This window comes from Pezoporus flaviventris, unplaced genomic scaffold (genome assembly GCF_033815535.1).
Source record: "Pezoporus flaviventris isolate CSIRO_AGI_PZ_B2104156 unplaced genomic scaffold, CSIRO_AGI_Pfla_v1 ptg000015l, whole genome shotgun sequence".
NCBI lineage: Eukaryota > Metazoa > Chordata > Aves > Psittaciformes > Psittacidae > Pezoporus > Pezoporus flaviventris.
The window spans coordinates 27,471,252-27,487,908 of NW_026892563.1; the positions used below are offsets into that span (position 1 = coordinate 27,471,252).

General features: G+C 38.2%; 1 protein-coding gene across 1 annotated transcript in view; it reads right to left on the minus strand.

Annotated features, from left to right (window-relative positions):
* Positions 1-16,657, minus strand: part of ABI3BP (ABI family member 3 binding protein) — a 159,309-nt gene that overhangs the window by 9,080 nt on the left and 133,572 nt on the right. The window contains 3 exon segments of the mRNA XM_061453908.1: positions 76-155; positions 11,254-11,365; positions 15,538-15,750. Of these exon segments, the coding sequence (XP_061309892.1) occupies positions 76-155; positions 11,254-11,365; positions 15,538-15,750 (405 nt within the window).

Sequence of the window (16,657 nt, forward strand, 5' to 3'; positions counted from 1 at the left end):
GAGCCTTTCATATATCCCCCAAACTTGAATACTAGAGCCACTGTAAATGACGGTCAGACCTTTGGAAGCTCTCACCTGATTCAGTACTGAAGGCCACAACATTGCTACTTGGACCTTCACCAAGAGGGTTTCTAGGTTTCACGTGGAATTCATAACTGCGGAATAAAATAGAAGAGATGATAATTTTGCAAACCAAGCATTCTTTCAGACTCTGGAGCAAGCAAACTGCCAACACGCACTTCGGTGCTACTTGCTCTGGGAGAGGAACAAAAAGGCCTCATTTCTTGGTCTGAAAACACTGAAATAGTCTTTGTCCTCACTGTATAAGGCCTCTCTGAACACATAATTTACCAGTCCTTTTGATAATTATTTGCACATGTAATATTAACGTTTGATTTAATGCACCACTGGTTTAAGCCGGTCTCCTCTCATGCATGCAGTTTCAGCTCTGGCAAAGGGAGAAGTTCAGGTGAGGTCAGAAATAATCTGATAAGTAGAGATTGAATAAAGCACATCATTGCTATTTATTTGCTTTTTTTTAATGCATAAGAACAAAAACCTCCAATTCAATGCCTCTCAGGCCCATCAACAGTAATAGACTGGGCCAGTAGTGAAACAGCATGTCTTCCAGATAGGAGCTCAGCCAAGGCAAAGATCCAATTACCTGAACATACATTAATAGTAAATATATGACGTAATGAGAGATGTTGTGCAGCACCTCTTTCTTATCTCTTTATAGTCATGTCACACACCAGTCTGTACTATAGATATCTCATAATCTCTTTTATTCATAAGTCAAACACAGTGCTATGAAAAAGGAATAGAATAATGAAGAAAATCCAAGCCAGGCTTCCCTGCTTAAGCTTCTCCCATGTCTTAATACTTTATTATTGGACAGTGGGATTGAGTGCGCCTCAGCAAGTTTGCCGATGACACCATGCTGTGTGGTTCGGTTGATACGCTGGAGGGAAGGAATGCCATCCAGAGGGATCTTGACATGCTTGTGAGGTGGGCTGATGCCAACCTCATGAAGTTTAACCATACCAAGTGCAAGGTCCTACACCTGGGTCGGAGCAATCCCAGGCACAGCTACAGGTTGGGCAGAGAAGAGATTCAGAGCAGCCCTGCGGAGAAGGACTTGGGGGTGCTGGTTGATGAGAAAATGAACATGAGGGGGCAGTGTGTGCTTGCAGCCCAGAAAGCCAACCTTATCCCAGGCTGCACCAAAAGGAGTGTAACCAGCAGGTCGAAGGAGGTGATCCTGCCCCTCTGCTCTCGTGAGACCTCATTTGGAGTACTGTGTGCGGTTCTGGTGTCCTCAACATAAAAAGGACATGGAACTGTTGGAACAAGTCCAGAGAAGGGCCACGAGGATGATCAGGGGACTGGAGCACCTCCTGTATGAAGACAGGCTGAGAAAGTTGTGTCTGTTCAGCCTGGAGAAGAGAAGGCTGCGTGGAGACCTCATAGCAGCCTTCCAGTATCTGAAGGGGATCTATAGGGATGCTGGGGAGGGACTCTTCATTAGGGACTGTGGTGACAGGACAAGGGGTAATGGGTTAAAACTTACACAGGGGAAATTTAGATTGGATATAAGGAGGAAATTCTTTCCTGTAAGGGTGGTGAGGCACTGGAACGGGTTGCCCAGGGAAGCTGTGAATGTTCCATCTCTGGCAGTGTTCAAGGCCAGGTTGGACGCAGCCTTGGGTGATATGGTTTAGTGTGAGGTGTCCCTGCCCACTGCAGGGGGGTTGGAACTTGATGATCTTAAGGTCCTTTCCAACCCTAACTATTCTGTGATTCTATGCTTCTATGATTATAGTCATGGACAGGCAAGATAAGACAGCTTCCTACTGCAGTTCAGCTCTAGGTAAACAGCTATTGACAGACAGTTGCAAAGCTAAAAAATATTACACAGAAGACACCGGACAGGTGAGGCAGAAAAGAGAGTTACAGGGTTGAACACTGGACACAGATAAGATCTTACATGAAGGGCAGACCTGGAAACAGACTGTTTCCCCTTCCTCCCAGCAGCAGACACTAACCCCAACCAACTGTTTCTCAGCTCTCCTGGCTGTAGGCTGGTAGGACCTGGGATTTTCTCACTACTCAGCAATGGCTCAGTGCCTCCCTGTAGGACCTGCATGCCTTCTATGCCAAAGCACCTTGATGAGTAACATGTATACACACCCAGATAACAGTACCCTCTTCACACCCCCGCCAAGAGCTGTAAGCAGTCATCTGTCCAATGCATGCCACCTGTAGAGACTTTTCATGTGCCTTGATTGAGTACATGGTGAACATCTCCTAACACAGTGTTTATACATCAGTGAGAGAGATCCATAGGACATGAGTCATGAGGACAGTAGGCCTGTAAAATGGGGCCCTACTTATAGACTAAACACAGAGCAACGTGAGAATCCCAGAAGTGTGCAATTAAATATCCAGCTCATGACTAGTGAAGGATTCCTTACCAATGAAAACTTGGTAGCTCATGACTATAACAGCATTGTAATGTATTGCTGAAACTGTTTCCAAACAGCAATTTTCTAAAGAAAAAAAACATACCACTCTCTGCACACGGTTGGAAATTTGTAAACTCCATTTCCAAGTCCCTGCAAGAGACAGAATAATTCAATCCAAACTTTGGATTACCTCTCATTGCTTCGTGGCTCCTGCAAAATGTGAACGGATAGCTAATTAACCTCAGTGGACTAATCATGCAGTACCAAGCAACTGTTTTCCATCCACAGTTCTTCTAAGACCATATTTAACTTTCAAATTGCTTACATAAGCAATTGCCTTTATTTCTAGAGTTTTCTTTTAAGGGAAATACTTACAAAATTTGGTATGCTGAACAGATGCATTGTGGATAATGCATGGATATTTCTAAATGAAAGATGGGCTTGTTTTGAGCTTTAAAAAGTCTGTTTGGAGTAATCTTACTATTTATTCAAACGTGCCACAAGACCACTTTGAGCAACTCAGATGATTATTGTGGAAGGGGGACATTAAATAAATAATAAGTTCTAGACACAAAATCTTCTTCATGATCAACTTGTTTAAACAAATACATGTTTTTAAAAATTGGATTTGAGCCATTAATATCCACATGCAGTACAGAAACTATTTTGGTCAAGCAGTATTCTCATCTGGTAAGAAAGGTTGTTACACAGAGCACTGCAGCAGGGCAGTTGGAGATTCCTCCTAAAGAATCACTGAAGCATAAATGAAGATTTGCTAATATGCTGGGTGTTTTAAAGTAATAAAGAGGATACATTTTGGGCAGTGTACAAATTAATGCATGTCTAGAGATAAAAGACTCCAAAGAAGTTTTCCTGCTTCCCACACTTGGGAAAATAATGGTAAGATTGAAATAAAGAACTCTACATACAGAGATTCCAGTTCATGTAAACAAAATTGGAGAAAAGGAAAGTAATAAAGAAATGCCCAAATTTTAGCTTCATGGTTTAGGGGAGCTTCTTATTAATAATTTTAAATATGAATTGTTTTAAACTAAAACTTATAAAATTTTATAGTTTCATGGTGGGTATTTTTACAGATGCCCAGTCATCATGGGCTCCTTTCCTCTGCCAAATTCAATCCTGAAACAATAGCAGTGGCTACAACCGTATGAGAACAACAAACAACCACTTTTGGAGATGAAGAGAAGTAGCTAGTTGAGTGAAAACTGAAAGGGAGAGAAAGGAAAAGTTAGACTGGGGTCACGATTTGATAGAGTTTACAGATCTAACTGTAATGTTAAAGCCATGGTGTGGTTCTCTTCATAAAAAAAAAACATTTAAAGTTTGCCTTTTTGTGTGTCGTGAAATATCTGAAAAATAAAAACAAAATGGTGAAAAAAGGTACCTCCTTCCATATTATGCACTTCTATACAAGCCACAAGGGAGGAGAAAAATGCTTAGAGATTCATGAAACTATGTAGGGCAAAGTTAATAAAAGGAAATAGGAAAGCTGTTTATCCCATGTCTATCTCTTAACTAGACATTCACAGGAACCTGGAGTCTATATTGTATCTTTACATATGTGTGCCTATGATGACAAAAACTCTGCTACCCTCTAACACCTAGAAGATTGATATCTTACAAAGTTTGGAGACTAGGCCTCCCAAATCCTCCCAAACTGCATAAGACAATAAAAGTCCTTGTTCAGATTAAATGGACTTGACTTCTGGTATTAATGTGCAGAGCATATTTTTCCACCATAAGAAATCACTATTCCACATGGAACTTTGGCAGACGCAGCTGCTCCCGTATTTTTCAAAGCATGCAAAAGGAGAAGACTGAAGATTGCAGAACTGAAAATAGATGAAGAGAGATTTTTACCATAGTAGGAGGACTGGAGCAGTTGAGTACAGTCCTGGGATTTCAGGTCATTGCTGGGGAGATGCTGGTGGTTAGATGACAATATCACACAGGGCTGTCTCAATGTATACATTGAGCTTCTCTGTTTCTGCAGTGTGTTTGTATAGCAGCATGATCTGACATAGCAAATAAAACTAGGTTTAAGAAACGGGAGGGAGGGAGTGAAGGAGGGATTGCTGGGCTTTTTTGGGGAGTCTTTCTCCTAATCAAGTTGGAAGAAGGGCGGGAGAAATAGGAAATGCTTACCCATGATCCTGTCATCAACAGCAATTTAGTACAAAAATCTGTTACTACTGTAATAATGAGTACAAAAAACTCCAGCATTTTTCTGCCACTTTGCATTTTTCTGCATTGCAGCTTTCACTGTAGTGCCCATTTCTTAACTGTTAACAAAAGCTAAGCTCTTTGCATCAGTAGATTTTTTTAACTTGCATGTGATTAGCAAAGTTTAGATGCTAACTGCAATACAAACCAATACTAGATAATGGCAATAACAGCATGAACTGTTATTGTGAATTATTTATTCGTATGGTATGAATTATTGTGTATAAGTGCACAAAAAACGTATTCAGTAGAGGGCTGTAGACTTACTTGGTATGGCCTTTGAGTAAATTATAGCAACATTCTCTTTTTTTGTCTCGTACCTTTTGTAAGAAGTATAAAAAAAAATTTTGAAGAAAATCATCTACACACATTATAAAAGCAGTTTGGTACATGCATATATCCTACACATTTCACATGCACTGCACAGTTCTGGTTGGTGGTTGGATTGTTTGCTTTTGTTTTCTGAGGGCCTTGGATTTTATTTTTCTTATAACATTTTTGTTATTTATATTCCTTAACAGACCTCATGGCTGGAAATATACTTTGCCTCGGGACATAATCTAACCCAAAAATCCAAAAGAGACCACTCAAAATTATTTTAAAAAGGAGAAAAGTAGATTTGAAATCACCAAACTGCTTAACCAGGCAAAGGGTCAGTATATAAAGGGAGGTTTTACAAAGCTGTGCAATGCAAGAATCACAGCCCTTTTTTTCCTTATTGATACTTTTTTTTTCTATTAAAAAGCTACACCAGCAGGCTGGTGGGACACATCCTCTAATGGCTAACTGAACTTGGCACATCTCTGACTGCAGTCTTAGTATTTTTCTTTACTACCTTCCAATTACTGCCAACGCAAACATGAATGAGAGCTGTTTTCAAAGCTATTCAGACACTTTTTTGAAGGCTTGTATAGAAATTAGTGCTGCAGATCTTCCTGGACACTAGTGGTATGTGCTATGAACTGAACTGCCATTAAACAAGCCACCAGAATGAAAGAGGAAATGTACACCTAATAAAAAAAGTATTTCAAGATAGGGCAGGGATACAGAAATAAAAACTACATATTTTTTTCAGAAAAAAAACAGGAGAAATAGCATAAAAAGTTAAAATGATATTATAGCAGACAACTGGAAGACTTAAAAAAAACCCCAAAAATATCAATTTTCAGGAGTTATAAAAATCCAAAACTAGTAAAAAAAAGCCCCAACTTAAAATTCCTTTGGAAATGGGAAAATAGAATTGGAAGCAAAAAAAACCAACATCTGCATTTAATATTCTAGCCTAGGAAAGTTCCATGAAAAAAGTGCAGGACAGTGAAACTAATTTCAGTGAAGGAGAGGATGCAGATGAGCACCATTTTATTACTACACAGGAGACAGAGTGAAGAAAACAAAACCCACAGGAAGCCCATTTCTATCTCAGGCCACTCAAGATTTATTACAAACAAGCACTTCAAGGAGGGAAATACTGAAAATTGTGGATAATGACCTTACCTTGAATCACACATGGAAGGTCTTGCTTGACTATTATCACCAGAGAAGTTACTGCAATACTTTCTTTTTAAGGGTAGTTTAATGTAAAACTAAGAATATATAAAGAGCACAGAGTCCCAAGTATGCCAATGAAACCAGGGGTTCCACTGTGAGCAGTGTGAGCAGCATTGTGAGGAAACTCAAAAACAAAAGACCTGTATGACAAATGAGATGAATTATTACAGGTCTTACTCCTCAAATGACTGCTTGGAAGCTAGATTTTAATTGCTCTGACCAAAATGATCATTCTTGTAGCTTTGACTATTTTCCAAGTGGAATAAATAGTATATTTTCCCCCAAACCTGTGACAGAATCTCCATGTGGAGGATGAAAAATTATATTGACAGATTAATTCATAGTGGTGTATCCCTTTCTCCCATTTTGCTTTGCTAAGAAATCAATGGCATTTGTATTAGCATACAAAACCAACTTGGCCTGCATTAAAGAAAATAGGCAAAATTGAGATTTTCAAGATCAGAAGCTACCCATAAAATACTGTGATACAATAATTTATGATGGAAGGGACTTATGAAAGTCATCTGGTCCAGGCCCCTTTTCACGCTTATTTTAAAGCTACATTAGGTTGCTCAGGGTCAATCAACAAGCACAGTAGTTACAGACACTCACTGCTTGAATAACAGTAAAAACTGAGTACCTCAGTGCTTGGTTCAAACTAAGTACAAGAAAGAAGGATGAATGGAATTTAACTATTTCACTCATTTAACGAGTGAAGGACTGATGGAAGAATGAAAATGGCAAAAACTGCAGAAAAAATGGTGTGTGTTTAAGTGTGATATTGAAAAGAGGGCTGAGTGAAATGTGACCTGGATCCACTCTAAAATTCTTAGAAATAGTGTAAAGGTAACAAAAGCTAACTAAATCACAAAGCTGTAACCAACAGCTGTGATTAGGTGATTATTCGATCACAGAAGTGCATCTGTAACAAAAATTCTTAAGCAGAAGATGTTCATAAAGCAAGAAAAAGTTTGCCTTGTCAGGCACCAGTTATATCCAATATATATTCATCCTATAAGGAAAAATCCTTTAATAACTGTGATATTGTCAACTGTCAGGCATGCCTTACTATGAGAGAATGACATGGATACAGCGTGCCTTTTCTTGGGGAAAAAAATATAGGGATCTCAGCACTCCAACAAAATCAAGCCATACAGGAGACTTTAGAACCTTAAAAAAAAAACCCCACCCCCCCCCAAAAAAACCCAACCCCCAAACCCAGCAACAACAACATAAAAAAACCCCAACAAAAGTCCAAGCAGTTTTGTTGCAAAGCAGCTGACTGTACCCCACTTTTAAAGGGTGTATGTCCTTACAGACAGATTTTCAGATCACTACATTCTTCTCACAGTCTTGACGTCTTGCAGTCAAGTCACCAAGAACTTGATGCTAGCATATATATTGTAAGACAATCAAGATGTATGACCAACTGCCATAATATATACAACCTTATTCATTTAAAAGTAATCCTCACAACTTGTATGCCTATGAAAGTGCATTTTCATTTCCATTTTAGCATGGTATGTGTCTGTTAAAACCAAATACTTGATAATTGTACTGAATATCAGAACTCCTTTTTCAGCCAGTACATTTTTAATGGATCTAGTCACCTTTCAGACAGCTAAATGGACACACAGAATACTACATGATAATCCTCTGATTCAGAGAAATTTGCATTCATTTAACGTTTATGTTTGTACTTACTGACAGCTGCAGTCATACATGCAATTTTTCATGAGAGACTGTAAGAGACTCTCATTGCTGCCTCACTAACACTGTCCAAATATCTTAAATGGAAATCTGAGTCTGGCCATTAGCTTCTAATCTTTCAAAGCTGCCTTGTCAAATACCAGCTCAAATGAATATGAATGTCTGGCTTACTGCAGAGCTTCCCAGAGGTGTAGTAGTATGACCAATTTGAAAGAAGAATGTAAAAAGAAAAGTAAACAAACAGCATGATCTAGCAGGCACAGATGCACCGTTTTCCCCTGCTGCTCCTTCTGCCCTCTTCACACTGAGGAGTTGTTTGTCTTGCTTCTCTCTTGCTGGATGTGGGTAATTAACTCTTTAGCTTTTGGGCAAGGCTAACATATCCTACCTGATTTACCTCAACAGGATGATAGACAGTGGGCAAACTGACTGCAGACTATCTTTGTCATGTACTGCTTCTCAAGAACATACATCCAGAGAATTGCAGACTTGAACTATCTTGCTGCTATAGGATCTTTCTGGTTTGAATTTACTCATGGAGACTGAGATACCACATTTACAAACATTTTTATTCATTTTGAAAAGTCTCTGCTTAGGTCTGTCTGTTTTAGATCCACCCTGAACTGTCTTCAGTTCTGGATGCACTGAACCTTCGGAGCAGCATAGGTATTCACACAGCCTCACTGATGGCTTCAGGGAAGCTGGAAAAAATAGACTCAAATTCAGCTTGTCAGCTTCTCCAAAGTGCTTGAAGGCCAAGAAGCTCTTCCCCAGTTAATCCACCTTCTGCTATTGAGCATCTCTCTTTCCATATACTTGCTGGTAGTTTTGCAAATGTTGATCATTTTCCGAAAGGGATTTATTTTCTCTTCTAAGTTTCTTTTCCAGCTCCACCTCTTCTACAGCTCTTTCCTTTAAAGCTAGTTATGGAAAAGTCTGCTTCCCAGTCTTAATCTCCTACTTGATGAATTTGTGGACATTTCAGGGACCCAATTAATTTACCAAGCTGTGTTTTATTGTCTCTTTTAATCCTATTTTCAGTCAATTTTGTCCACAGGTCAATTTTCTTCATTTATTGAGCAATTGGCTCCTGACAGATGGGAGGTTTTATTATGACATTCCTTGCAACACTGATACTGTCTATATGATGCCAGCTGTCTTCATAACTTTCTTATTTTACCCTAATTTAGTGTGCCAACAAACCTGGATTCAGATGGTAACAGCAACCTTTTCCTGTGCTGCTACCGAAGCCCTCAAGGTGTCCTCAAAATTAGGAAACATTTTGAAATGGGAGTTTAATTGAATAGAGCCACTCAGAGAAGGATTTTATGTCCTTTAAATCCTGTGAGACTAAAAATGACATGCACCACAGCCATTTCTGTCAAAGGTTTTCAATTTCAGGAATAGTCTCCTGAATCCAGACAGACTTTCACTGTCTTTCGCTTTTGAGGTTGGGGATGAGAGGAATAACATCTTAAGTCAGTCTCCACCAGTCAGTAGCGATCTCATATCTAGCTTCCAAAATCCTTGCTGCAAAAGACAGCTTTTCTCCACGGTTTCCACTGTCTTTGGTCTGGACTTGTTTACCAAAACCCAACAGTCCTCTCATACAATTGATGGAATTGTTACTAATTAAAGTTAAAAACCATCTCGTCTGCTTTCTCCTTCCTTATGACCCTTCCAATGGTTCTAGCTAGGTCTGCCTGACTTCATCTTGCCTCCTTTCTGAACAAACAGCAATCTAAATATACTTTTCTCTCAATATCAAAGCCTTTTCTTTGCTTCCATGTTTTTTTCTACACTTAACTAAATTCATCCCATTTCTGTTACCATATATGACACAGAGTTTGAGTGTGTAATGGAAGAGAATTTCACTAATAACACACTGTTCTTATCAAAGATTCAACTGTATTATTTTAAAGCATTATTCAGAACTAAAATGAAAACACAAACAGTACAGCCTGGCGTGTTTAGGAGCACCTACAGCATTTTGTGTTCACCACTCCAGAATTACATTGCTTTACAATGTATTTCTTCTAAGCTTTCTCAACTGATTGAGGAAACTGATGCTTGGTCTCCTATTGTATTGCCAACATATCCTAGTTGCCTCTTAACAAGACAGAACAACCTAGCTTCAGTTCACCCTTTCACAAGACACATGCCCTTAAGAAGTAAGACAGATATTCTTGATGCAATACACAGAAATGCTAGCCCTTCTTAAGAGTTTTGGAGTCTGTCAAAGAAACTGGTTTTGGGTATCACAGTTTCCTCTAGCCTTTCTTTTCCACTTCTCTTCTCTTCCCCTTCACTTTCTGCAACAGTTCCTCATTCCTCAAATACATGATCTAAGAAACAACACCCCAGATTAAACCACACATTGCCTAAAAATAGAGGTTCAAGTTGGGTTCTATGCAGAATTTTGTGCTGTGCTTAAACTGCTACCAATTTAAGGACAGTAATAGAAAAGGGCAATTTGTCTGAAACAGAAAAATCCAGTCACCAAAGTCAAATGGATGATTTTACAGGAAGAAAAACATGTCATTCATTAGCTTTCTGATGCAATCAATAAGCAACACAAAGAACGAGTGGTTTCATCTCATCTCTGAATTTTACCACAAAACCAGAAGAATAATTTTTTAAGAGATACTTTTTTTAATAATATTTATTTGGGCTGCATGAGATGCACGCCATCAATTGGAATTCACTGACCCATTTTTAACTTTCCAGGTGTTTCAAGACACTGAAAGAAAACTACATACACAGCACAAATGCATCTTTCATTTCCATGGGCCATGCATAGTCGAACTTTGTACAGTGCCCAACTTGCACTGCAGTATTTGAATGAACATCTCTAAATAAGCAAGCAGGCCAAGTCAGTTGCGCAAAGTATCCTGGAAAGAGACAGCTGTGCATATAAATCTTTATCTTACATATGAGGTTAATATTTCTTGTGTTCACCTTGTTGCTTTATCTGCCAAATTCAAGAGATATGCTGATAAAAAGCAGTACCTTTTCTTACATTGGACTGTTAATCCAATGTCTTTCTGATAGAACAGGTCACTTCTGCAGTTTGTCCAGACCATACTCTTGGAAATTTCCTAAAGATTCCTCAAATGCCTATTATCTGTTAATTTACAAGAAAGCAAACCAAAGCATACCTTTTTCCTATCAGAACAGGAGCAAAACTGATTTGGTCTCATATACGTATGGATTTTCAATTGAATTGGCAGGCAGTTTACAGTCAAAAGTACTTGGATTAACTTAGAAAATTATTTTATTTAGTTACCTTGTGTCAGGTTTTAGGTTTTCCACAGTAGAATGAGTTTGATTTGTAGTGATAATCGATTTCTCCTTTTCACCATCAGTTACTCCATTTTCAGTTGACACAACCTCATACTCTGGAAAAATATAGTACAGAAAAATGTGCTTAAATAACAGCTTACTTGAGCTTCTTCACTGTTCTCTCTTTTCTCATCTGATTTCCACTCCTACTGTCTACTAGGCTGTAAAGACAACTTGGGTGAATCAGTCTGGACATTACTATGCTAAAATTGTTAAGAGAAGGAAAGATCCAATTCCAGATTTCCAATTGCCTAGCCCCTCATACTTCCTTATAATTCAGTTATGGGATGGAAGGTATTCAACCTCTCACCTATGTCCAAAGGTACAGTAGTGACAAAATTCCAAACACAAATAAGTATTCTGCAGTTTGAATAAAAAAATTATCAAAAATAAAAGTAGAGTTTCTAAATGCTTAAAACTCGATTAAGACCTAATCCAGACCTAATGTTTTTAAGATTTCCAAAGGAAACTGCTCAACTAACTTGGACTGTGCACTTAGAGAATCTGCCAGTTTAGAATGAAATAATTTTGCATAAATATATTTCTGTATTTATATGATTTATAGAGTCTAACTACTTTCTTTTCATCTCACTGGGATGTATCATCAAGCACAAGCCATGCGCTAAACAGGGAATTAACAACAGATGTTTGGGAAGAAGGTACCCCTTCAGTCATAGCACTGCTGAGACACAGTCTCTAGCAGCAACCTTTGTCCTATACACCTTTTCCTATATAGCCTCCAAGGGCTGAGTAAACCATGGGAAAAAAAACACCAAACTATGCAAAAGCCTTTATTTTCCCTAGTTAAGCCTCATTTGAGAAATTATGTTTACTAGGAAGCATGGAAGGAAATGTGGATATCCACTGCCTTAGGTGCATCCAGATAGAGTATGAGTAGGAAACTTCACAGGAATTCTATTTTTCTGTGTTCTGCCTGCCCCAGGTCAATATGTCATGTGATTTTTTTATGAATTATTTAATTCATTTAAATGAATAAATGTGAATGGACATGCAAACACGTGCATGCACAGACGCAAAGCACTGTTGAGCACATCTAGTACCTGCATGTTACTCAGTGCGTAAGTCTTGGTGCACAAGTCAACAAACTTTTCTGTGGCAACACAAAGTAGCAGAGAACCAGCAAAATAGTTTTTGCTCCTGACCTTTGCAGCCTTTATGAAAATAAGGATGTAAGCTTGATTACTGTTTGTTTTTAGGAATACCAACACAATGAAACCCCTTGAACATAGCTGAAAGTCAAGCATAGTAACCAGCAAATGACATTTTGTTTCCACAATTCTATCTGAAACAGTGCATTAAAAAAATAAAATAAATAAATGTGATGCCTAAATCAAATAATTGAAAAAACATGTATAAACTACAAAAATAAAAAGAGATGACAGAAAACTTGATTTAAGTCTGTCTAACCAAGTAATGTCATACTGGTGCCAATATGAAGTAATCACTGTTTTCAGAAAATGGGATTCGATGCCTTCTCTTGAATTCACAAAATGTCCTTGGATGAGTCATTAACAGAGCAATTTTTTGAAGTTAAAAAGGAGACAAGCTCAGTAAGTTTATTTGTAAAACACAGAGTTCAAACATTTGTATTACTTATTGAAGTTAAAAAGAATGAAGGTGGTATTGCGGGAAAGCTGTTACATCTAGATAGGAAGATAGCTAGATTGAAAAATAAAGTTTCTCTCATTGAAGGAAAATGAATATTAGTCACATATTCTGCAGAAGATTTTAATCTTTCCTGGTATGGGGAAGGCTATGCCACATGTCTCAGTTATCACAGAATACTCTTACAGAAGAGAGGAAACTTCATGGAAAGTTAACTTTTACAAATGCTGATTACAAATGAACAGAGAAAAGATTCATATTGCATATGAACTGTGCATATTGCTTGCTCTATATTTCACAACACGTATTAGAACAGAAAATGAATAGTATCAGAAGGCAATTAGGTCTTGCTCTCATCATTAGAGATGTGCGCTGACAGTTTTACCAGCTATAACAGAAATGTTTTTATATTTTTGCAATACAAATGGGTGTGTTGCGGTGGGTTCATTAACATGCCCAAGAAAAATGGCAGGTCTACTTCCAAGAAAACATGCAGACTAAATGGTGTTATCTAATCTAATCGAGCTAACGGCTGGTCTGTGGAGGAGACAACAGTAGCAAAAAGGCTTTTACTTGAACGAAAAGAAGCATTGCAGAGCTGCCTGGAAAATGAAGTGTTCACAGAAAGCCTTTACTCAGTCTAATTTTGAGGTCAGCAATATTCCTTCAAAATTCCTTTTCTTCCAGGATGAAGCACATTGTGGAAGACAAGCCAAGTAATCAATCTGTTATATTGTTGGTACTTTTTAATTGCCTACAGTATCTTGTTATTCCCCTTTTAATCCACCAGAAATGCTAAGTTTCTTCCTCTTTCCCAGAAGTAAAAAAATGCAAGTTAATTTCTGTGTTGAGTGTCCTTTTGGTTTTGCGTTTACTACTTTTCAAAAAGAAAGAATAGAGGCTAAACCTAGTAATTATTTCTAGAAAGTCAAGGAAGGACTAATTTGGGGAAGAGAGTGGCCTTGCTTGTGACAGTCACCTAATTATATCCCTTGAGACACGGGGGAGCACAAAATTACAAAATGAAATATATAAAACTTTAGAATCAGTTTTAAGTAGTGTTAAGTTTGATGGCTTTGTAACAGTAGCAATGGAAAATTACTGAGGTGCATGATACACAGAAAAAAACCCCAACAGTAGAGTACAGCTAGAGAACATACTGAGAATTCCTGTACAAGATAAAGCATTATAGTTGACATAGTTTTAAGAAAAACAGTCTAGAAGAACAGGACACAGGGATAAGGAGTATCTGGGAATGGCAGGTGTCCAGGATGGGCTGCAGTTAAACTAACTGATAAGAGGAGGACAGTAGGATTATTATATCTGTGGTGCTAATGAACCAATTAAGCTGGTAGAAGCATCTACTGCGCGTGCTCCAAAGGCTGCCAGAAGCGATGAAGATTGTTGGAAGAAGTAATTGACCCTCAGAGACCACCACCACAATTCTGTACGTATGCGGGGAACTTTCTGGAAAATGATGTAATCCATATGTAGCCTCATGAATATGTATGTATGCCCAGTGACTATATAAGGGCGGCTTGTGTAGCAATACGGAGACACGTTAGGAGGAGCTATCCCCCATGTCTCCTGGCACCCAAATAAAGAATACCTGCTTGTCAGCCTGAAAACTTTGTTGGCAAGTTTGTTCCTGGAGTTTTCTCCGAATCACCCTGCACTTAAATCTCTCATGACATGCATACACAACATCTGAAAAAATCCCACTTAAATGATAAAGTGAATGGCTAAGATCAAGTCTTAGTCCTCACAGTCCTGAGTCTTACCTGTTCTACTCCCCTGTAAAGCAACACAGCCAAATCCACTTGGTCATGGCTGTGATAAGCCAGTGATTTTGCAAATCAAAGTTCTATGTCCAGCATAAAAAAAAAAAAAAAAAAAAAAGCCTGTTTTCCTAACAGACCAGAACAACCATAATTTTCAGTTGTTAATTTGGTAAACTTGTGTTGAGACATAGAAGATGACAGAAAAACTATGAATGGTCATCTTGCATGCTTACCTGTCTATGTACTGATTCCTGCATGACTCACAAGGGTTTATTCTCAATACAAAACATTTCTTTGGAAATGAAAAAAACAGATTATTTTAACATAGAGAACTTGGTGACCCTATGCTGAGTACTGCAAGTATTACACTGGCAGAGTTCTACTGTCTTACTAGATGGATGTAAGGTTTCATTGTGTCTGGCCCACTGATCAACAATATCCTCAAGTCAAGAAAGATGTGTGTCTACATGTGTATGCATTTATGTGATAAAGACTACTGTCACATTCCTAGAACTTCTTGACTAGATCTTACCAGATTCTGTACACAGAGAAGCCAGAGAAGATACTATAGCATCAGGACAGTCATACTACTTAAATATCTTATTGTGCCATCACTGACACCAATGATACAGTTGTGAAAATCTTGCTTTAATCTAGTAGCACTGTCTTACCCACACTGGAGTTTACAGTAGCACAAAATAGAGGCACTGGGACTCCCTTGGGATTAAAATATCTTTTAAATGGTATAAAACCACTGTGAAAGCATAAATAAGCTGGAAATACTGTATTCTGATACAATGGAGGAAAGAAATAAAACCAACCAGTAACAGTGTCATTGTCTGGTTTCTCCCAGTCCAATATGACGAAAGTTGGACAGCCCTCAACAGTCACCACTGTGAGGTTTGTTGGAGGATTTTGCGGAGGACGAGTAGGTTCTTCCTTGCTGTTAGCTTCCTCTTGTGGAAAATGTTCAAGAGAGCTTGTGATTGAGCAAGGCACATCATCATCTTTCTTCATGTACTTGACATGGGGGGCTAAGAGCAACAGGAAAGAGTTGTTATTCAATACAAGGTGTTTTTACAAAATGCCAATGCCACTTTTCACTTCTGGCACAACTTCCATCTTGTGGTATAGATTTTTACTTGGTGCTCCAAGTCAAACATAAATGTTTAAGAATGAAAATCAAATATTCAATATTAAGCTGCTTGTTGGTTTTATTATTCTTGCTATACCTGGAATGTGCCCTTCACCCCCTTCTCATTGACACCACTGATGAATTACCACTCTGAAGTGATTAGTGGCTGATATGCACTGTTTGAAAGAATTAACTTCTGTCATAAAATGAGATAATCAATTATTAATATTCTCTAGTAAAATGACACTACAATTCCATTTGCAGCTTTTGAGTGCTATGCTAACACAAAGATGTAAAGCCCATCATCACTTTGTTTCACCAGAAACAGTAACAAGTATAGTCCAGAGTCATCCCATCATTAAACTTGCAGTTATTAAAGTGACTGTCAAAATCTTAAACATTTTCTGTGGTACAGGACCAAAGCTTGAAACAAACTTTGAGGGAAACCTTGCTCTCAGCATCAAATATAGGAAGACTACTGAAGACAAACACATTAGTTCTAAAATTAGAACTTCTACTGTAAACAATATGCTGTTGGAAGAAAGATAGTCTTCAGAAATGCAGTATCTTTTACGAGACAAAAGAAAAAAACAAAAAAACAAAACCCTGAAAAATCTTTTAGTACAAAAGCACTTCTTCCTGTTGTCTCACCTTGCTAAACTCTCTAGGTTACAACAGCAATAACTTTATCATCTAGTCTACTATATGTTATCGTTTCAGACTATCTGAATATGCACAGCCTGGAATGAGAGGTGAGGTATATATGGGGAGTAGACATCTATTACGGTAAGTTGCACTGGGATTGC